The 23,195-nt window shown below is 42.7% G+C and overlaps 2 protein-coding genes across 2 annotated transcripts; one reads left to right on the forward strand and one right to left on the reverse strand.

Annotated features, from left to right (window-relative positions):
- The first annotated feature begins 6,890 nt into the window (after nucleotides 1-6,890).
- On the forward strand, nucleotides 6,891-8,042 carry B3GALT9 (beta-1,3-galactosyltransferase 9). Its single transcript, XM_003431373.3, is given in 1 exon segment — nucleotides 6,891-8,042. A coding segment is annotated over 1 exon segment (1,110 nt). The 3' UTR covers nucleotides 8,001-8,042.
- A 1,705-nt stretch (nucleotides 8,043-9,747) lies between these two features.
- PSMD5 (proteasome 26S subunit, non-ATPase 5) lies at nucleotides 9,748-22,923 on the reverse strand. The gene is made up of 10 exons (XM_029063691.2): nucleotides 22,719-22,923; nucleotides 19,031-19,175; nucleotides 16,751-16,864; nucleotides 15,532-15,660; nucleotides 14,139-14,248; nucleotides 13,603-13,745; nucleotides 13,051-13,242; nucleotides 12,145-12,254; nucleotides 11,295-11,435; nucleotides 9,748-10,601 (listed from the first exon to the last, which is right to left on the reverse strand). The coding sequence occupies exons 1-10, from the start codon at nucleotides 22,889-22,891 to the stop codon at nucleotides 10,344-10,346; spliced, it is 1,515 nt and encodes a 504-aa protein (XP_028919524.1). The 5' UTR covers nucleotides 22,892-22,923; the 3' UTR covers nucleotides 9,748-10,343.
- Nucleotides 22,924-23,195: the final 272 nt, after the last annotated feature.

A 23,195-nucleotide genomic window follows, 5' to 3' on the forward strand; every position in this document is an offset into this window, starting at 1 on the left:
AGAATGCTAGGGGCCATCTAAGACACCAGAGCAAAGACAGAACAGTTCTGCTAGTATACATAAAATGAACAGTGAACGGTGATGAATTCTGTCAGCTCAAGAGCAATGAACAGTGACAGTCTCACATGCCTGAGTTTGCTGCTGCTTTAAATAACAATGCCATTTATTTAAGGCAGCTTTTTCACAAGCTATTAATTCCAGGACCAAAGCAGCTGTTGGAAAAGTACACACCACCGAAGTGTCAGAACCCCACCTGCAGGAGCCCACATTCCAAAGCAACCGAGACATGTCAGCTGCGCTTCCTCCCTGACCGAAGAGTGATATAGTAAGAATTCCTGACTGGCTTCGACTGACATCCCTAACCCCTCTGGTGGTGTTTTGTTTTTTTTTTACAGAATCAATTCCACATACCAAGAAACTCCACATATAACTAGCCCAGGAAAACCCAGTTTCCAACTGTGATACGTAAGGGATACATAGTACTAAGCACTTAGTACAGTGCTTTGCACACAGTTAAGCACTCAATAAATACTATCTCCCAGTTGAATAACTCTGGAGGTGTTCAGAGCATTCTGTCTGATGGCCACATCGTACTAACTACAAAACATATGAACTCTACCTCAAGGGAAGACAAGCTAGGGCCCAAAGACGGGGGGAAGACTGGTGACCCTGCCCTGATCTGGGCAGAGAAGAATAAAGAGACTAAGATGAGAGTAAGATGAAATGTGAGGTATTAAAAGTTTCAAATGGGTGGGGTGGGGCCAGAGAGGAGATTCATTCTAGGATGGAGTTCCATTTAAAGTATTTCAGCAGGTGTCCCTGAGTTATGTTTCAAGATGCTATCTCAGCTGAGAGCCTGCCTCTCAAGAATTCACATGAGGTTTGGCACCCCAAGGAGCGACAGCTGAGTGGTATTTATTAAAAAAGAATGCCCATAGAGCCAACCTACTTTCTTAAGAATTCCAAACAAACTGTTTAAACAGCTGAAGTCCATTGGACCAGACAGAATTCCTGGCAAACATCACATATCGCCAAGTTAGGACACATGCTGAAGAGTGAATGAAAAATTGGAATATAGGATCATCCTTTTAGAAACCATAGACTGGAAGTAAACCTGAAAGTTAGTTTAGTACATCCCCTGTCACTGAGCATGACCCCTTATAAATAAGCCAGAAGATGAGAATCTGAGATTTTGTAAAAGTTCTCAAAGCAGATTTCCCAATTTCCCTTTGAAGCTCTAAAAAATTCCCAGAATGTGGAAGATTTTTCTTTATCTCTACCCAAAATCCCTCATGCTGTAATTCTTTTTCCATTTATTTTCCAGTTCTTCTAATTTGTCATCCAAATCATCCAATAATACAGGTAAACTCAGTCTCTCAGCCACAAAAATGTTTGGATGATAAAAGTGATGTATTAAAGGAAAAAATCGGGGATTTTAGAAGGCTACAGAAGGACTTGGCTAAATTCATGTATGTTAGATCCACGATGAATTAATAGAGAGAAAAATAAGAGGTTGGAATGAATAATCCCTACGGTAAGGATGGATGTGAGAACAACCATTTCAAATGCCCTTGTGATGCCACTGAGAAAGACAGAATACTGGAATGCAAAGCCCTCCAAAAAGCCTGTGGATGGGGTTACCAGAGAAAGGACACAGCGTGGCCCAGAGCAGAGAGCAATGGTCTGGGACTCGGATGCACTTGGGTTCTAATCCTGCCTCTGCCAATTGCTTGCTGTATGACCTCGGGCAAATCGGTTAACTTCTCCGTGCCTCAGTTTCCTCTACTGCAAAATGGGGATGATTGTTCTCCCTCCTACTTAGACTGTAAGCCCCACATGGGTCAGGGACTGGATCCGACCTAATTAACTTGTACCTACTCCAGGGCTTAGAACAGTGTTTGACACCTAGTGAGCACTGAGCTCTTAAATATTACTTAAAAGAAAAAAAGCCTCTTAAGACTCTCCCCAGTTGTGACCTGTCTCCCTGCATATACCTGTTGCCATATTAGGGGAAAATCTGGGGAGGTTTTTGCTCATATACAGGGAAATGGCTGGTTTTTCCAACCTTCCCTGAGAAATGCTTGATAAATGTACTGTTGTCAAGCGGTGCCCTCTGCTGGGCACCTGAGATCCCAGCCTCTCATAATAATAATAATAATGTTGGTATTTGTTAAGCGCTTACTATGTGCCGAGCACAGTTCTAAGCGCTGGGGGAGATACAGGGTAATCAGGTTGTCCCACGTGAGGCTCACAGTTAACCCCCATTTTACAGATGAGGTAACTGAGGCACAGAGAAGTTAAGTGACTTGCCTACAGTCACACAGCTGACAAGTGGCAGAGGCGGGATTCGAACCCAAGACCTCTGACTCCCAAGCCCGGGCGCTTTCCACTGAGCCACGCTGCTTCTCTAATTCTCTCATTTGAAATCAATCCATCAATCAATGGTATTTATTGGGCACTTGCTGTGTGCCGAGCACCGTACTAAGCGCTTGGGAGCGTACACTACCCCAGAGTTGGTAGACACGTTCCCTGCCCACAAGGAGCTTCCAGTCTAGCAGGGAAGACAGACAAAATAACATATGGTGCTGTGTGGCCGAGGTTAGGGTGAATAGCAAGTGCTTAAAGTGTACAAATTCAAATAACAATAATAATAATGACGATGGTATTTAAGTGCTTACTATGTCCCAAGCGCTGGGATAGATACAAGATGATCAGGTTATCCTACGTGGGGCTCGCAGTCTTCGTCATTTTACACATGAGGTAACTGAGGCACAGAGAAGTGAAGTGACTTGCCCAAAGTCACATAACTGATAAGTGGTGGAGCTGGGATTAGAATAATAATAATAATAATGTTGGTATTTGTTAAGCACTTACCATGTGCCGAGCACTGTTCTAAGCACTGGGGTAGATACAGGTTGTCCCATGTGAGGCTCACAGTCTTAATCTCCATTTTACAGATGAGGTCACTGAGGCACAGAGAAGTTAAGTGACTTGCCCAAAGTCACACAGCTGACAGGTGGAGGATCTGGGATTAGAACCCATGACTTCTGATCCCTAAACCCGGGCTCTTTCCACTGACCCACACTGCTTCTCTAGGTACATAGGTGATACAGAAGAGAGAGGAAGATGGAGAAATGAGGACTAAAGTTTGGGAGGTTCTCTTGGAGATATGATTTTAGTAAGGCTTGAGGGTGGGGAGAGTGGTGGTCTGCCATCTATGAAGGGGGACAGATTTCCAGAACAGAGGGAGGATATAGGCAAGGGGTTGGCAGCGAGACAGTTGAGATCAGGTTACTGTGAGTAGGTTGGTGTTTGAGGAGTGATGATGCAGGCTGGGTTGTAGTAGGAAATCAGCAAGGTAAGTTAGGAGGGGGCAAGGTGATCTGAGTGCTTTAAAGCCGATGGTAAGGAGTTTCTGTGTGATGCAGAGGTGGGTGGGTAACTACTGGATATTCTTAAAGAGTAGACTGAACTTTTTTTTAGAAAATTGATCTGACAGAGGAGTCAAGTAAGGACCAGAGTAGGGAGAGACACGAAGCAGGGAGATCAGCGAGAAGACTGATGCAGTAGTCAATTAGGGATATAAGAAGTAGTTGGATCAGCATGATAGCAGTTTGGATGCAGAGGAAAGGGTAGATTTTATTGATGGGAAGGTAGAACTGACAGGATTTGGTGACATTGAATATGTGGGTTGAAAGAGATGAGTTTAGGATAATGTGCAGATTATGGGTTTGGGAGACAGGGAAGGTGGTGTGCTGCCTACACTGATGGGAATATAAGGGTAGGGCAGGGTTTGGATGGGAATATGAGTTCTGTTTTGGACATGTTAAATTTGAAGTGGTGGTGGGACATCAAGTAGATATGTCCTGAAAGCAAGAGGAAATCTGAGGCTGCAGAGCAGGAGAGGTTAGGACTTGAGAGAGAGATTTGGAAACTATCTGCATAGAGAAGGAGTTGAAGCTGTAGGAGCTGTTCGGCGAACTGAGCCTTGAAAGACTCCCACAGTTAGAAGGTGGGAGGCAGAGGAGAAACACAAAAGAGAATGAGCAGTCAGAGAGATAAGAGGAGAGCCAGGAGAGGACAGTGTCAGTAAAACCAAGGTTAATATTGCAAGAAGAAGGGGCTGGAATACAGTGTCCAAGGCAGCTGAGTGGACAAGGAAGATTAGGATGGAGTAGAAGCTGTTGAATTTGGCAAGAAGGAGTTCACTGGTGACCTCATACTCCAGGTTCAAATCAATGAAGGATGTGGCCCATTTGAGAGAAGTTAATAGTGTCTATTGAGCACTTGCTGTGTGTGGAGCACCGTACTCAGCACTTGGGAGAATACACTATAACAGAGTTGGTAGACATGTTCCCTGTCCACAAGCTTACAGTAAGCCCACCTGATGGATATGCTCCACAATGACTGCATAGTAGCTTTATGGAGGACTCACTACAGTTCAGCCACGTTGATCGCCAGCAGTGCGAAAAAGTCATTGTGGTATATGAACTGAGGTGAGGTGTTTTAGACGGTGAGCTCGCTGTGGGCAAAGATTCTCTACTGCTGACCGTATTGTACTTTCCCAAGTACTTGGTACAGTGCTCTGCACACAGTAAGGGCTCAATAACTACGACTGACTGAATTGAATGAATGGATTTAACTGGAGCAAAAAATAAAATGCACAAAACTACCAGATCTCTCTCCACAAGTAGAAAAAGGCATTCAATTAACCAAAGCCTTAGGCCTCTTCTTTTCAACTAGCATCATGTGTATGCTTTATTCAACTACTTCGTCCTGATATATTTGTACTCCTATCTTTAGTACAGTGCTCTGCACATAATAAACATTTAATACTATTAATCTACCACCTGCTACCACCTTTTCGCCTGCTCCCTCAATTTGCCAATAATTTTTGTTTTCCCTATTTAAGCTCTTAAGATCCTTGAAAACAGGCAACATATCTTGCTTGTCATATTCTCCCAAGCTTTCTTTCACTTTTTTACTTAATCATATTTGAGCACTTACTATGTTCAGACCAATACTTCGATACATTGATCTCCACTCAGTAGGTGCTCAGTACAGTCTACTGATTGAAAAGGCACAATCCAAATTTTTGGATAATGACTACCTTGCCGACCTACAGAAAAAGCTTTAAGGGCATGGACATCCTTTTACATCTTGAATTTACGACCGGTGCACTACGTGGTGTCAAGGCAACTCCTTTCTCATGTCATTGGAGTCCAATTCCCCAGGTCCCTTCCATTTACTTGCGGCCCATTTTTCTTTTTCTAAATAATAATTATGGTATTCATTAAGCACTTACTTTGTGTCAGGCACTGTAGTATTTGTACTGATGAAATACTTCCTCTGACGATGAGCACAAGGGTGTTACTGATTATACATATACACGAGTTGCACATGTGGAAGAACTTGGTCCTCCTTGACATGAATTCAAATTCTGAAGGTAACAGCATCTGGGCCAGACCAGCCAGAGCTAAAGCCAGCAGTTAATTAGATGGGTATTATTATGAAACAGTCATCAATGTGTTTGCAAATTAAGTGGCAAGGGAGATGTTCTAAAAGACCAGATGGCTTGCCCCTTTCTGAAGTAGGAAGTTTTCTTGGGGCTCTGGTTTGAACATTAACCTGTCTGAGGCTTCAACTTGGCTAATTTCATATTCATCGTTTCAGATAATACATTTGATTGGTCAAATGGCAGTTAGCAATATTACATGCATAAATAAGGGTAAACATCTTTAAGGGAATGCTAATCAGATATTGAATTCAGAAGCCCTGTTTACAGAGCACAACCTTTTCGGCTCACAAACTGAAACAAAGCATCACAACTAAACAGTTAAATGGTACTAATATACAGTTCATTTTTTATAGTCCATTTTTTGGGGTTCACTTAATTGACTTATCTTCCCTCGACGCTGTGTCAAAATTCTGGGGATTTTAACTACTAGCTAAAGCACTTCCTTTTAAACCGGAATGTTTGTTTTCATTCAATTTTCCATTCGGCTTACCAGTCCCAGGCAATAATGAAATGAATGTTCGGAGTTGCAATATGATCTGTATGTGTTTTCCTGGACACCAGTCAAATGAGCTGGAAGAGAGGATCAGGTTGATAAAAAAGAAACCTTACCCTGAACAACCTAGCTACTAAAGTGCTGTCCTTTGAGTTTTTGATGCTGTTGTCTCTATTTTAGCCACTGTATATACTTGATCCAACAGGTTTTACTGATCCTGGACTTAATAACAAGGTAACATGCAGGTAAGTGTTTCTTCTAATCCTTGAAGCACTTTTTTTGTGTGTGAAAACATCCAGGGATTAGCTACTCTAGGAAGCTGGGGCTTCTCCAGCTGGAGCGGTGAATATGAAGCCACGATTTGTAAGGTGTGCACTTGGATCTGATCCCAGTGAGGCAAGTCAGGAGCAAAAGTAAAAAGGAGTTAAAAATGTTTCCCATGGGAGAGAAGATAAAAGTTATTTGGTGATTGAATGGCAAAGGCTTATAGTCATAAAAGCATGGAATTCGTCCTATTGTCCTTCATTCCAAATAATGAGTCTTCCATATTTGGAGAAGAAAGGTTGTATTCTGTTTCTTCTTTTCTGTTCAAGCTAAAAGCATTATTTGGCTTTACCTCTTTATACTTTTGCCTCATTTTAAAGATAGAACCCACTTAGGTAACAAAAAAAATGTCCGTGCAGATTTTAAAGATACTTTCAGAATTCAGAATAGGACTGTCTACGAACTTTGTTGTACGAATCCAAGGATCGTGTACAGTGCTTTGTACAACAGTAAGTACTCAATAGATACCACTGATTGATTGACCCAGGACTTCTGCAAATTGCACATTGTCATTGAGGGTCGTGACTAAAGCTACTTACCACATCTTCTTTTTATATGTAGGTGAAGCTCTGCAGGCTGAGAACTCACCAGTGGTGTTTTATTCTGTTTAATGTCTTCCTGTTTCATGCCTTACTCTTTGGGGCTGATTTTGTGGAGGAATACTTTTTGCAATCACTACCATATGTGGACGTGAAAGTTCTTGAGATTAAGGAAAAGGCAAGGAAATTGAACTTGGAGCCCTTGAAGAGTGATCTCTCCAAGTTCTACATCAGGAGCCAGTCGGATATGTGCCTGGGTCCAAATATCTTCCTGCTCTCCCTTGTCTTCAGCAGCCCAGAAAACGGGACAAGACGGAATCTGATCAGGAAAACCTGGGCTAACATGACAGCTGTCGGTGGGTATCGTATTCTCACGTTGTTCGCTACGGGAATACCAGCTTCAGGCATTGCTGACTCAGAAATTAAGCTAGAGTCCAATAAGTATGGGGATATCATCCAAGGAAAATTCCTGGACATTTCTGGGAACCAAACCCTGAAGACCATCTTGATGACCCAGTGGGTCATAACTTTCTGCCCCAATGCCATGTTCATCCTTAAGGTTGATGAAGACATGTTTGTCAACCTCCCAAAATTGGTGGATTACTTGCTCACCTTGAAGGCACACCCTGAAGATATCTACATTGGAAGGGTCATTCATAAGGAGATGCCCAGCAGAGACCCTCGAAGCTGGGGCTTTGTACCGCTCAGTCACTACCCAGAGAAGTATTACCCTGATTACTGCAGTGGAGAAGCCTTTATCATCTCCCAGGACGTGGCCCGGATGATATACGTGGCATCCGAAGAAGTGCCCGTTTCAGTGCCCTCGGATGTTTTCATGGGCATTTGTGCCAAATACGCTGGCCTGGTGCCCATCCACAGTTCTAGGTTTTCTGGGAAGAGACACATCAGGTACAATCGATGCTGCTACAAGTTTATCTTCACCTCCTTAGAGACAAAAGACGAGGAACTATTCCTTGAGTGGAGGGAGATTAACGATGGGATAGACTGTACACTCCTTGAGACCTATTATGGGTTGATAACTTGCAAACTCCTCACCTATTTTGATAACTTTAAGTACTTTAACATGGATGTACTAAAAGATGATGCAATGTATTTGGCAGATTAAGATTTCATTAATCCATTCAAAAAGCCTCTGCTTTACAACTTCCTTGCCCTCTGATAGAGACCACAGTCCTCTCTCTGAATAATCCACCTAAATGGAAGTTTTAAGTACTAAAAAGGGTTCTAACGCTGTGCTTAGCAACAATTAATTGCATTTGTGGTTCTATGTCGTAACTCCCTAAACACCTTAAGTCAACCTAAAATGATTCCTTCTTAAATTAATTTTCCTATTGAAACGGAGAAAGTATATCAAAAGTGTAACTACTCTCTAAGTACTACTTTAAAGATTCTGTTCTTCTTATAGGGGGATTGTACCTTTTCACTGTTTTGTGGCTGTGCATGCTGTAATTATGTGAAGAACAAATTAAACAAGAGAATTTGCCAACACTTTACTGTTATTTGCCTAAACCAAATATTTTTTGCAGTTTTAATCTAGGGTGACCAAGGCAACTGAATTTCATTGTAAAGAACTTTTAAATACTTATCCCCAGTCAACATTGCATAGCTGCTACAGTGCACACATGATACGTTATTAATACCATTTTCTACTACAACTCGCTCAAGAGTTTTTCACCCATATACTTAACAGGCCCCACATAAGTGAGATTTAACAATTTCACACCACTGGGCAGAATTCTCAAAAGGGTAAATCCGCACTAAATGCACATATGAGGAAACTCTTCAAAAACATTTTATTAATAGGGTTACAAGAAGCAGGCCAAAGTTTGGGTCTCCTACTTGTTTCTGCTTTTGCCACTCTACTAATTTTTGAAACACCTACTGCTGCAAATATCAGCAAATGTTTCATTGATGTTCATAAAATGGATTTATACATAATCTTCATTAAACTGGCTATCTTTCCAAACAGCAATGAAGTCGACACTTTCCACTTAGAGTTTAGGATAGAAAAACTGAATCCAAACAGTACTACTTGTCCTCTTTCTCCCCATTAAGACAAATGTAATACTATTCAAAAAATGGCCCTTATTTATCCATTTTTTCTTCTATTAACATTCTGCCATTCTTTGAGTGAAAAATATGTGATAGAAAACTCAGGGATAAATCATATATGGGATCTAATATAGCTAACAATATGTTAAAAAGCAAGTTAAAGACTGAACTTAGTGTCTACAATAAATTTTTGGTCCCATTTCAGAACACTTAATCTATCCCTGAAAACCATTTCGGGCATTTCTTTGGGAACATACATGTTTAAGTCAAGTACCACCTGATGCAGAAATACTATACACGCTCTAATCCTATTTATTAGCTTGCTTAACAAGTAAACTCTTGCTTTAAGACATTTGGTTTCCCTTTCAACCATCATATTGATTTTAAGTTACTATACTGGCTGGATCAATCCCAAAATCATTATACTCTATGTCTGGGAAAAATTAATCTCTTTTATTGCTTTTACGCATTAGGTAGTCTACCTTCCACATGTGAACTAACTAAACAGGTTTACTGATGGTATTGGTTAATGGCAACTAGTGAATAATTAAACCCCATTTGTTGGCCATTGGGATAGTGATAGGTGAGGGTCTAAATCATCCACAGGTTACTGCCAAACATTTTTTTGGAAAAGTCTAATCTAAAAACCAGAAAATTGAAAAAAAGTTACTGAATCAAAATAGAATTCTGCAGCTTAAGAGCAAAGAACCATCAAAGCAAACTATGATAGTGTATGATGAACATTAGAATGACTTTCTTATGAAAATTATAGAACTAAGATCACAAAAACTCAATAGGGATGTTATTCAAAATTATTAGTTTAATCTTATTACAAAGTATAGAGAACAATTTTTCCACATAGTCTCTATAACCAAAAAATATTTACATCCAGCAGTTTCAAAGTAGATTTAAAAGTAATCTAATACTCAAGACTGAAGAAAATTCAGAATGTAATTAGATTCCCTTTGAAATTAAACCAGACTCTGCCAATGGATACATGAATTAAAAAAAAAAATCCCACTTTGTTACAACATTTTCCAGCCTCTGTGGCTATGCTTCTATTTGTTATAATGTTGTTTTGGCAAGACTACATGGGGACTGTAAGAATATGAAAATTCCTTGGTTCACATAAAAGACCCAATATTTTTCTCTGAAAAATAAAAAAAACCCCTCTAAATTGTATCAAACTGCTTAAAACCCATTCCTCAAGGTCTTTTCAGAACTTTTTCACAACAAATGCTTAGCAATCAAGCTGTCATGTGTACCATGATACTCAAAAGAAAAAACATGCAGGCGTACCCACAAGTTATTTCCTCTCTCGGATACTTTAAAAGTGAACAGATTCATACGACTTTGCTTCAGTCATTGTTGGTTCATCTAAATGGGTAAAGAGACATTACTCGGCCCCTTCTACAGCTGTAGTGGAAACTGGCTTGACATAATATGGACCCTCACTCAAGTAAGACCTGAGCTTTAAATAATATTGATTCCCAAAGATTTCTGCAGTTGTTTTGGAATTTGCAAGTGCTTTCACCAGTTCATATTTGGCATCCTTTGAAGGTTTATCATGTTCTACAGATCGATCCACAATATACTCCACAAATCCCGGGCTGCTGAACATCAGTTTCTGAGCCCAAGGCTGGTTTGCAATGGCCTAAAGAGTGACAATGAAAAACAGCAATTACTTAAGAACAATGAAACTCCTAAATGTTACGGTGGTAAGCGATAGCAAGGGATAAAAGAACAAATTGAAATCCTTCCAATCATATCAGTAAGAGAAAAGCAAATCCTCGAACAGAGCCAGTCATCCAATTTAACTGCTTCTACACTTGCAAAACTTTAGAATGGTGCGGGGGGAGGAAAAATTAACACTCAGTCTGTTATAAGTCCCCAGCAAATAATAATAATTGTGGTATTTAAGTGTTTTCTATGTGTCAAGGACTGTACTAAGTGCTGAGGTAAATTCATGATAAACAGGTCCCACATGGGGTTCACAGTCAAAGTAAAAAGCAAGTACTGAATCCCCATTTTACAGATGAGTGAACTGAGGCACAGAGAAGTTAAGTGACTCATTCAGGGTCACACAACAAGCAATCGGCAGAGCTGGAATTAGAACCCAAGTCCTCTGACACCCAGCCACATGCTCTTGCCACTAGGTCAAGCTGCTTCACCAGATTTCTTTTTGAAGTCAAAGAAATACAGTGAAAATCACTTTGATTGTAGCTCCAATCCCCTCAACTACGTTGTCTCCAAAATTATCTGTTCAAATTGATTCCAGTATCAAATGCATAATATGAAAGGAAATTATACTCAGAAGCACTGGCTTCTTTAGAAGAAGGAAACTTACAGTGAATACTTTTAAAGCCGCACAGTGCAGCTCAGGAAAGGGCTGGGTGCTGATGCCCCTAAAGAGCTCCAGCGGTTCCCGGGTTAAGGATGAGAACCAGGATTCGGTCATCCTTAGGAGATCTTCTGTCTGCTGGTCTGGCTATGGGAAAACAAAAGGAAGGAAAGAAAAAACTTAGTGATTTCAATGATATAAAAAAATATGTAATATCACAACTATGCATTTCTGCTCTTGAAATTAAACTAGCCAGGAAGATTAAAAAAAGAGTGTCAATCACTTGTATCTACTGAGTGCATGGTGGAGCAGAAAAGAGCTAGAAGACACGATCCCTGCTTTCAAAGAGTTCTCAATCTAGCAGGGGAGAGAGACCTATGATCATTTAGGTACACAAGTTGAAATGAATATGTAGAAGAGGGGTTAACACACAGGGAATGAAAGTTGACTTGTACAGAGTCCAGTGGATGAATGGATAACTTAGCACAGGAGTGGTAAGTTGGTAGTTAGGAGGATATGACTCAGAGAGAAGAGAAGTGAATAGGGGAAGACCTCCTAAAGGAGTTGTGATTTTAGAAGGCCTCTAAAGAGGGAGAGAGCTATAGCCTGGCAGATTCAAATCAGAACGGTGGCCAGAATGATAGAGAAAAAGGGGCAGATCCAAGAAATGTTGTGGAGAAAAAAACAACAGGATTTAGCAACAAACAATAGTAGAGTTGAGGGGGAGGAGTCGAGGTTGTGGGCTTCAGAGAATGGAAGGAAGGTGGGAAAGTTAGAGGAACTTACGTATCAAGAATAACATAAAGAATCAAGATCCAACATAAAACATCTACTTAAAACATTCCAATCTACTTACTGGTAAATGAAAGAGGGTAGAAACTGCATCTAAACAGCGAATTTTTAGCTCAGTTGGGGCATTCTTCGCCTGGTGGCCTATTCTCGTTAGCAGGTGCTCAAATCGACTTCCTAGGGGGGCAAACTCAGATAATACTAATCAATGCACTCTTATTACCCAAAAGGATTTCCTCCACAATAGTTCTGAAATTAATCAATACACTCTTAATGCCCCAAGGATTTCCTCCAAAATAGTTTTGCAAACAACTCCCACTAAGCAAATATTGCAGCAAGGTGATCTCTACCGCCAGACTCTTTAAACTGGCCGGTCGGGGCTTGCAGCTTGGGAGAGAAGATTCCCAATTCTTTCACACCACCCAGACTCCTGTCAGTCCCTGTTTCAGCCTTGGAAGGATTCGAACACCAGCAGCCTGAGTTCTTCTCAGATTTTTGAACACTGGGAAGCTCCTGAATGTGGCTGTGACTTTGACAGATGGACTGGGCTGTGACAAGCCTAAAACCCAGACCCCCTAAAAACAAATGTCCTACTGTTCCTGTTGTACTTATCCATCATCATCCTTGTCTTTTCAATTTTTGTTTTCAAGCTAAGCCTCTTCCTCCTCTTACTCTTAGATTGTTAGCCCTTTAAGAGCCAGTGATTGTGTGTCTATCTCATCTGTGTGCTTCTTTCATAGGGCTTAGCACAGTAGGAATTTACACTACTCCTTGAGGCTGCAAAAAAACATCTCAGTGTTAAGAAACATCATATTTAAGGTTGAGCTCAGTTCACTGAACGAACCAATTACTGCCCAAATTAGCAATGATTGCTGCGATTTGGAAGAACTAGTCTGAGAATAATCTAAATTTTACTATCCCGCTTCTTAGGAATAAATCTCCCCTTTAGAAATCCAAGGCAAATCTTACAAACCTGTTTTCTGTAAGACCTGCTTCCCTTCCACATTTGAGCCCAATATTCCTATGGTGTCCACGGCCACACCTATCATGGTGGGGTCCTGACCTTCTGCCATTTCAAAGACTTTTTCTAAAAAAACTGGGTATCTCTCACATATCTGTTGAGGACTATCCACAATAGCCAGATTTCCAAAAAACTTCACGAAACCTGCAAAAGGCAATACAGATGCGATTTAAATGAGGTCGCAAAATAGCATTATTTCCCGCCTCAATCCAAAACTTCAATAAATAGCATACTTTAAAGCCTATCTTTCAGTGGTATTTTCACAAAAATTCCCTCCAAACGAACTTGAAGATAACTGCCCACCGGACAGAATTACAATGAAAGCTGGTGACTGAAAGCCCATGAACACTGACATTACAATTCCCGGTTAATGCACTTTGGTCCCTTCTGCTAAGTGTTATGTTCCAATTCTTCCCCCACCTCCAAAAAAACAACACCTATCCTTCGAAGCAAGTGACTCAATAATAGCCTCTATCATGTACCAGATGAAAGGTTTGACATTACCTGGCAAATAGAAACTGGAAAAAGGATCAGAGTCGGCACCAACAATGATGTTAGAAATCTTATCTATGATTCCTTCTTGGGCAAGGTATTGTCGCCCATGAGGAGTGTGTGCCAGGGAAGTTACCATTTCTATACAGGTAGCTCTGCAACACAAAGTCAATAGAAAGGACCTCATTTCAGTTTCTTTGTAAGGCACAAAACGGGGGTTGGTGTCAGAGGTCAAGGAAAATGTCAGACATGTCAAAATGAGTCAATTAAACAGATTGAAATATCCCATGCAACTGTGTTAGTTAAGCATTTGATTTTAATAAATGACATTTAAAGAAGAGGCCCAAAGACAAACTTTATACGCCTTTTGGGGGTAACTTCTCAATAGTATCAAACCATTAGACTGTAACAGAGCAATCTCTGGTTAGTGTTAGAACATGCCATAAACATTTCCATGTAAGTGTCTATTAAGAAACAGTTTTACTGGTCTTAAAAACATTTATCTGTACTACTTTAAAAACTTTTTTAATGTTTACTTGTCAACACACCTGACTAGCACATCTTCTCCAGTCAGTTCTCTGATGAGCTGTGTAACTAATCCAGTGTTAGTGCAGTAGTTCAAAGACTCTGCTGACACAGAAGAAATCTTTACTATTAGCTAAAAGAACAAAAAGAAAGAGAGATATAAAAGTTGCCCCTTTAATGGATAATGCAGGCTTTCACTTCAAGGTACACACCAGAAAAAAAACCCATTAAACCTAAGTATCTTTGTTTACGAAAAACAAAACCTAATCCTTTACCCACCTTCTCTCTTAAAACATTATCAACCAATGGTATTTACTGAGTGCTTATTGTGTGCAGAACCCTGAACTAAGTGCTTGGGAAAGTACAATAAAACAGAGTTGATAGATGCAATCCTTGTCCAGAAGGAGTTTTACAGTCAACGGGGAGACAGACATTAAAATCTAATAGGGACAGGGGAAATGGTAAAGTGTAAGAATATTTCCAGAAGTACCGTGAGGGTGGGTTGGGTATCAAAGTGCTGAAAGCATGCACGACTAAGAATATGGTTGATGCAGAGTGAGGGAGAATAGGGGAAATAAAGGGTTTAGTCTGGGAAAGCCTCTTGGAGATGTGATTTTAGGAGGGTTTTGAAGGTGGGGAGAGTAGTGGACTGTCGGAGAGGAAGGGGGAGGGAGTCCCAGGCCTGAAGGAGAAAGTGGACTAGCGGTCAGCGGTCGGATAGACGAGATTGAGGTACAGAGTGTAAATTGGTGTTACAGGAGTGGGGGACTATGGGTTGGGTGGTGGTAGGATGCAGTGAGGTTAGGTACAAGGGAGAAAGTTGAATGAGTGTCTTAAAGCATTTGCAACACAGCAAAATCCATTAACATGCTTCTCCATATGTGCCATGTTTGGAAAAAAAATTTACATTGCCCTTTCAAACTAAAGTACCAATACCAAAATAGTAAAAATAACAGATAGTGTCATTACTTTTAATCACTATTTTAAAAGTTATACCAAACATGGGTACTATCCAACCCCAAGAGGGAACTCTGGCCCAAGAAGCCAATCTATCCTTGGGAACTATTATCATGCATCCATCTCAATAAATTAAAACTTGGCAAGATGCACAAAGAGGTTCTCAAGCCAAATGAATACTCTTCTGTGCTTTCCAAACTCTTTCCAAAATAATGTTAGCTATAAAATGAAAGAAAATATGTACCTTCAGAGAAACACATCTTAAACATTGCCTTTTCTTTTTCATTTCTAGTCCTAAATGTTGCATCTTGATTTAAGTGCAATAATATCTTTATATAAAATTGTAAAATTCAGCTCAAATTTCACTATTTTCTCATAGTATACAATTTTTCCTCTAGCCAGAGCTCTGTACATTTTCAATTCCAGGCAACAGAATATAAAGAATTACTTTGGTCTTACCTCATAAACTCTGTATCGTACAATGTCACTTGTTTTCATAACATTCTTTAAATCATCTAACAGATTGCTTTCGAATAAACACTCCATTCCAGCTTGGGTCAGGGATATTCTTGACAGGGATTTAATGACCTAGAGAGAAGGAAAATATTCCATTAGTTTCACCAAAAACACAGTACCCCAGATAAGTCAATTTTTAGCAATTGAGACCAAACACTTTATATGGTGGTTTTATAAACCCTTTTATACAGTTAACATGGGAGCCAGGGTCCTAAGCTGACATCCCTTGCAGAATAAATAGACCGAGCTCACTAAGACCCACAGATAACAAAGATCTTTAGGCATCACTGACAAAAGCCAATATTATTTTCAAATCAATCTATTATACACCATCCTCAATGGTATTTATTGAGAGCTCTGTATTGAGCATTGTACCTCGCGCTTGGGAGAATACAACAGAATTGGCAGACATCTGCACTGCCCACAATGACCTGAGAAGCAGTATTGCCTAGTGGAAACCGTACAGACCTGGGAGTCAGGACCGGGATTTTAATCCCACCTCTACCACTTGTCTGCTGTGTGACCTAGGGCAGGTCATTTAATTTCTCTGTGCCTCACTTTTCTCATCTGTAAAATGGGAATTAAGACTGTGAGCCCCATATGGGACATGGACTATCCAATCTGATTATTTTATATCCACTCTTGCGCTTAGTACAGTGACTGGCACATTATAAGCACTTAAATACCAAAAAACCCCAAAAACCCAAAAAACAAAGAAAAAACCCCCACCTAAACAATATACCTTAAGTTGAAGCAGAAACACAGGGGACAGAGAGGCCTACTGGAAAAAACACAGGCCTGGAATTTAGGAGATTTGGGTTCTAATATTCACTCTCTACCACTTGCCTGCTGTATGATACTGGCCACATTACTTAATTTCCCTTGATTCAGTTTTCTCATCTGTAAAAATGGGGATAAGACATCTACTCTCCTTCCCACTTAAGCTGTGAGCCCTCCCCCATCAAGTCTGAGACTATGGGACAAGGACCTGTCTAACCTCATTAAAAGTTATCTACCCCAGTACTGAGAACACAGTAAGTGCTTAAAAAATAGAATTACAATTATTAGTGGAATAATACTTCATCCATGGCTTAAGACATTCACTATCATCTCTCAAAACGTCCACAGTTCTGACAAAGTGAATGACATCGAAAGTACTTACCGCTTTAGCCACAGCTAATTTCTCATCACCAATGCAATAAATGACTTGTTTTAATAGTTCAGGATTATTGAGAATCTCAGAAACAGCATCAGAATTTTCAACAATTCTTTCAACCTGAAAATCCAATTTAGAACATTAATCACGAACGTAGCAGTATCTGATAAGTGACAAATGAAACTAACTGTGTAGTCAGTCAATCATATTTATTGAGCGCTTACTATGTGCAGAGCACTCTACTAAGTGCTTGGGAGAGTACACTGTCACAATATAACAGACACACTCCCTGCCCGTATTGAGCTTACAGTCTAGAGGGGGAGACGGACATTAATATAAATAAATAAAATTACAGATGTGTACTTATGTGCTGTGGGGCTGGGAGGGGGGATGAATAAAGGGAGCAAGTCAGGGCGATGCAGAAGGGAGTGAGAGAAGAGGAAAAGAAGCCTTAGGGCTTTAAATATAAGCACTAGGCAATATAAAACAGAACGTAAAAGGCCTGCCCACCAGGAGGCTACAATTCCTATTATGCTGGAATTACAGATCATTACAGAACTCTCCAAAGAACTCAATTACTTTTTTTTAACGATATGTAAGTGCTTACTATGTGTGAAACACTGTTCTAAGCCTAGGATAGCTGTTTATCTGGATGGACAAAAGCCCTGTCCCACACAGGGGCTCATTATCTAAAAACTCCCCTATGCGTCCATCAATCTCGTTCCACCAACCTACAACCCTGGACTACCTCCACAATACTCTTCCTTTGCTCTTGTGTGGAAAACCAGACTCCAGACCAACTTTATTCTCTCAATTCATCCTCCTCTGCTTTAATAATAATTATGGTACTTGTTAAGCACTTACTATGTGCCAAGCACTGTTCTAAGCACTACGGGTGCTTAAAGTTAATCAGGTTGGACACCGACCCTGTTCCACATGCGGTAACTGAGGCCCGGAGAAGTTAAGTGACTTGCCCAAGGTCACACAGCAGACATGTGGTAGAGCTGGGATTAGAACCTGGTCCTTCTGATTCCCAGACCTGTGCTCTATCCACTAAGCCGTGCTGCTTTTCCCACCTCTGCCCTGTGTTACATCAGGCAGCAATACTTTTCCATCCCTGTTGACTCCCATACCCAATGCCACCCACAGCTGTTTCAGCCTTTTAACTCCTTCCTCAAACCCCCGTCTCACCACCCCTCCCAAAACTTGCCCTAATGATTCTGCCATACACTTTGTTGACGAAATTGAAACCAATAGGGATGATGTCCCTAAACTCTCCCCACTTCCTTTCCAGTCTCTTCCACCTCCGTCTCTCAACCCATACATTCAATCTGTCACCAAATCTTGCTGCTTCTAACTTCACAGCATCTCTAGAATCCTCCCCATCACCTCCATCCAAACTGCTACCACATGGATCCAAGCGCTTATCACACCCCGCCTCGACTACTGCATCAGCCTCCTTGAGGATCTCCTTTCTTCTTCCATATCTCCAGCCTATACTTCACTTGGCTGACAGGATCATTTTTCTGAAAAACTGTTTGATCCCTATCTCCCCAGTCTTCAAAAATCTCCCATGACTATCCATTCACCTCCACAGCAAAGAGAAACTCCTTACCGTTGACCTTAAGGCATTCAATCAGCTCTCTCCCTCCTATCTCGACCCAATAAGCACACTTTGGTCCCCCAACATCAACCTACCCTCTGGACCTCGATCTTGCCTATCCCCCTGACAGCCCCCTAGCTCACTTCCCCCTCTCTGGCCGAGAACTCCCTTTCCCTTCATACCCGACAGTCCACTACTTTCTCCACCTTCAAAACCCTCCTAAAAATCATATCCCCTCCAAGCTCTGAATAATCCCTCATTTCCCCTACACGTCCACCCACCTTGGCCACCTATTCACTTGGGCCGTGTACTGCTAAAGCACTTTGATGCTTACCCCAGCCCCACAGCCCTTAACATACAAATCCTTATTCTCTATTATTATTATATGAATGTCTATTAATGTCTGCCTCCCCCTGTAGGTTGTAAGGTCCTTGTGGTTAGGGATCTTGTTTACCAACTCTATTGGACTGTGTTTTCCCAAGCGCTTAAGGACTCCACATCCACTAAGCACTCATAAGTAATAAATACCATCGACTGAGTCACTGATTCGTATAAAATGAATCAGCCTTTAAAAGACACCACATAACTACGGACCAATTTATTCCCTGCACAGTCACTCTCTTCATCCACCTCAAAAGAGCTAAAGAAAGTGTGGAAGAATAAAGTTGGAATCAATTCCATACCTGGCTCAACGTGAGAACCTTAACGGAATCATCCGGATGGGAAAGTCCTCTATGAAGTTCTTCCCTGAGGTTTCGGGCTATATGCAGTGGCTCCATGGCTTGAAGACACCGCTCCAAAATGGACACACACAGAGCAGTCTGTTCCCTGTAAAAACCACGTAGCAATAAATTGAAAGAGATGTGGGAGGAGGGCACTGAAGTGGCGCAGGGGTTATCTAGGTGTGTTGGAAAAGACAGCTATGGGCATTTTATAGAGTATGCCCCTTTTATTTTTGACTGCATAATTTTCCCTAGACCAAATGTCAACTACAGGAGAAACCAGGAGAGCTTAAAATCTCGTCTAGAGGCACTTTGGACACTTGTTGTGCTTTCTGGACTTGAAATGAATGACAACTTTCCCTTAAGGCCAGCAAGGACATATGGACAGACAGACAGGCAGACGGACTCCCTCTCTCTCTCCCCTTCCTTCCCCCCACAAGGCCCTTTAATACACCCAGTCTCTCATCAGGTAGGCATTACTTTATGGGCTTCATCAAATGACGAAACTGATGGCATGAGCGAGATGAAAGAGCTGGGGAGCTCCAAGGGAGGGTGGTTTGGGGAGCAGGGGTGGGAGAGAAGAAACGCAGAAGTGACGGTGGGAGATGGCACCACCAGGGCCTGGGGGCCAGACTTTTCTCCTCTTTCCCCTCAACCCTCCCCTCCGTCTCACCTCTCTGAAACTACCTGGCTGGCTCTCTTCCCACCCACCTGTCATTTGTCAGAGGGAGCAGCAGTACAGTTGACTGTGGTAGACTGCACTGTACACCATAAGCACGATACAGGCAGGAAACATATCTTCTAATTCTGTTGCACTGCACTCTCCCAAGTGCTTGGTAGAGGGTTCTCTACATAGTAAGCGCTTCATAATGCCACTGATTGATGGTTAAGAAAACCTGACGTACCACAGGACTGACAAGCAACCCAGCATCCTTGCTACCTTGCTAAGGCGGAGTACACACGCACAAGGAAGGCCCGTCTGCCTCTTGAGAGTACACCGGGGTGGATCATTTAACTGTCCAAAGCCCTCTCAATCCCCAAAGCCAAGTGACGAATTCTAGCCCCACCCCCTGCTGCATAAGCGCTTAATCCGGGCTTGGAACGCCCTAACCCCTCAAATTCACCCAACAATCACGCTTCCCCCCATTTCTAAACCCTACTGAAGGCTCACCTCCTCCAAGAGGACTTCTCAGATTGAGCCCCCTTTCCCTCTGCTCCCCCTCCCCAGCACTGTGCTCATTTGTATATATTATTTGGGACCCTATTTATTTTGTTAATGAGGTGTACATCTTCTTGATTCTATTTATCTTGATGATGATGGCTTGTTTTTGCTTTGTTCTGTTTTGCTTTGTTGTCTGGCTCGCCCATGTAGACTGTGAGCCTGTCACTGGGCAGGGATAATAAAAATTATTATTGTTATTATTATGTTGGTATTTGTAATGTGCTTACTATGTGCAGAGCACTGTTCTAAGCGCTGGGGTAGATACAGGGTAATCAGGTTGTCCCATTTGGGGCTCACAGTTAATCCCCATTTCACTGAGGCACAGAGAAGTTAAGTGGCTTGCCCACAGTCACACAGCTGACAAGTGGCAGAGCCGGAATTCAAACCCATGACCTCTGACTCCCAAGCCCGAGCTCTTTCCACTGAGCCACGCTGCTTCTCTATGGTCTCTATCTGTTGCCGAATTGTACATTACAAGCACTTAGTCCAGTGCTCTGCACGCAGCAGGCGACTTTTAGACTGCGAGTCCGTCGCTGGGCTGGGATGGTCTCTATCTGCTGCCGAACTATACACTGCAAGCAAGCTTAGCCCAGTGCTGTGCACATAGTAAGCGCTCAATCTATATGGCTGAATGAATGAATCTGTGATTCTATTGATCTTGATGGTATTGATGCCTACTTGTTTTGCTTTGCTGTCTGGCTCCCCCGTTTAGACTGTGAGCCCGTCACTGGGTAGGGATGGTCTCTCTCTGTTGCCGAACTGTACATTCCAAGCCCTTAGTCCAGTGCTCTGCACATAGTAAGCGCTCAATAAATACTATTGAATGAATGAATGACAGGCCCAGAGGCTTTGTGCAGAAAAAGAATCCGGGCAACGGAATGAAGAATAGAATGGGATTATTCTTTCTTTCATTCAACAGTATTTATTGAGCACTTACTATGTGCAGAGCACTGTACAAAACGCTTGGAATGGACAATTCAGCAACAGATAGAGACCATTCCTGCCCAACAACGGGCTCACATTCATTCAGTGGTATTTACTGAGCACTTACTGTGTGCAGAGCACTGGACTAAGCGCTTGGAATGGACAATTCGGCAACAGATAGAGACCATCCCTGCCCAATGACAGGCTCAAAGTCTAAGCGGGGGAGACAGATGGACAAAAAATCCAAAAGACAACATAATCACAATAAACAGAATCAAAGGAATGTACACCTCATTAACAAAATAAATAGGGTAATAAAAAATATATACAAATGAGCACAGTGCGGAGGGGAAGGGGGAAGAGCAGAGGGAAAGGGGGCTCATCTTATTATGGGGGATTAAGACTGTGAGCCCCAAGTGTGACCTGATCCCCTTGCACCCCCAGCACTTAGCACAGTGCTCTGCCAATAGTAAGCGCTTAATAAATACGAATGAATGAATGAATGAATGACAGGCCCAGCGCCTTTGTGCAGAAAGAGAATCCGAGCAGAAGAAATAGCCTGGGATGAAGACTGTGAGCCCCACGTGGGACAACCTGAACCCCTTCCATCCCTCCCCGAGTGCTTAGCACAGTGCTCTGCCCATAGTAAGCGCTCAGTAAATACTACTGAATGAACCACAGGCCCAGAGGCTTTGTGCAAAAAGGGAATCCGAGCAGCAGAAGAAACAGACTGAGATGAAAACTGTGAGCCCCAAGTGGGACAACCTGAACCCCTTGCATCCCCCTGAGCGCTTAGCACGATGCTCTGCACATTATAACCAGCCCCTTTGTGCAGAAAGAGAATCTGAGCAGCAGCAGGAGACTGGGATGAAGACTGAGTCCCAAGTGGGACAACCTGATCCTCTTGTATCCCTCCCCAATTGCTTAGCACAGTGCTCTACCCTTAGTAAGCACTCAAATACTACTGAATGAACGACAGGCCCAGAGGCTTTGTGCAGAAAGAGAATCCGAGCAGCAGAATAAAGAGACTGGGATGATGACTGTAAGCCCCAAGTAGGACAACCTGATCCCCTTGCATCCCCCCAGCGCTTATCACAGTGTTCTGCACATAGTAAGCGCTCAATAAATACTACTGAATGAATGAATGACAGGCCCAGAGGCTTTGTGCAGAAAGAGAATCCGAGCAGCAGAATAAAGAGACTGGGATGATGACTGTAAGCCCCAAGTAGGACAACCTGATCCCCTTGCATCCCCCCCAGCGCTTATCACAGTGTTCTGCACATAGTAAGCGCTCAATAAATACTACTGAATGAATGACAGGCCCAGAGGCTTTGTGCAGAAAGAGAATCCGAGCAGCAGAAGAAAGAGACTGGGATGAAGCCTGTGAGCCCCAAGTGGGACAACCTGAACCTCTTGCATCCCTCCCCCAGCGCTTAGCACAGTGCTCTGCCCATAGTAAGCGCTTCGATAGCAGTACTATTCTGATCGCCTCCCTCCTTTCACCTGTGATTGACGTTGAGCAGCAGGAAGAGAGGCCCCAGGCGGAGTTCCGCCGCCTGCTCCCTCAAGACGTTGGTGGGCAGGGTCTGCAGGGCCGAATGGAGGGCGCGCAGCTCCTCCAGCGGCTCCTCCAGCCGCGCCACCTCCCGCAGCAGCTGCAGGACCGGCCCCGCCATCTTGGGACAGACTCCTCCTCCCCCAACCTCCTCCCGCGGCCGCCTCAAGTCTCGCGAGATCTCGACCGCGCCCCTCCCCCTCCGCTCCCGGTTGGCCCCGCCCCTCTCCGCTTGACGGACAGCCAGAGCCCGCCGCCCAGGGCCGCCGCTCCCTTCCGATTGGCCCGTCCTCCCACATGCTCCCGCCCCTTTCTCCCGCTCCACCAATCCCGACGGAGCCTCGGCGGCCCGGGCGGGGAATTGCAGATTTTTTCGGCCGCCGAACGTCATCTCCACGGGGGGGCGCCGCTCCTTTCCGATTGGT

The sequence above is a fragment of the Ornithorhynchus anatinus genome, chromosome 4 (assembly GCF_004115215.2).
Source record: "Ornithorhynchus anatinus isolate Pmale09 chromosome 4, mOrnAna1.pri.v4, whole genome shotgun sequence".
Lineage (NCBI taxonomy): Eukaryota > Metazoa > Chordata > Mammalia > Monotremata > Ornithorhynchidae > Ornithorhynchus > Ornithorhynchus anatinus.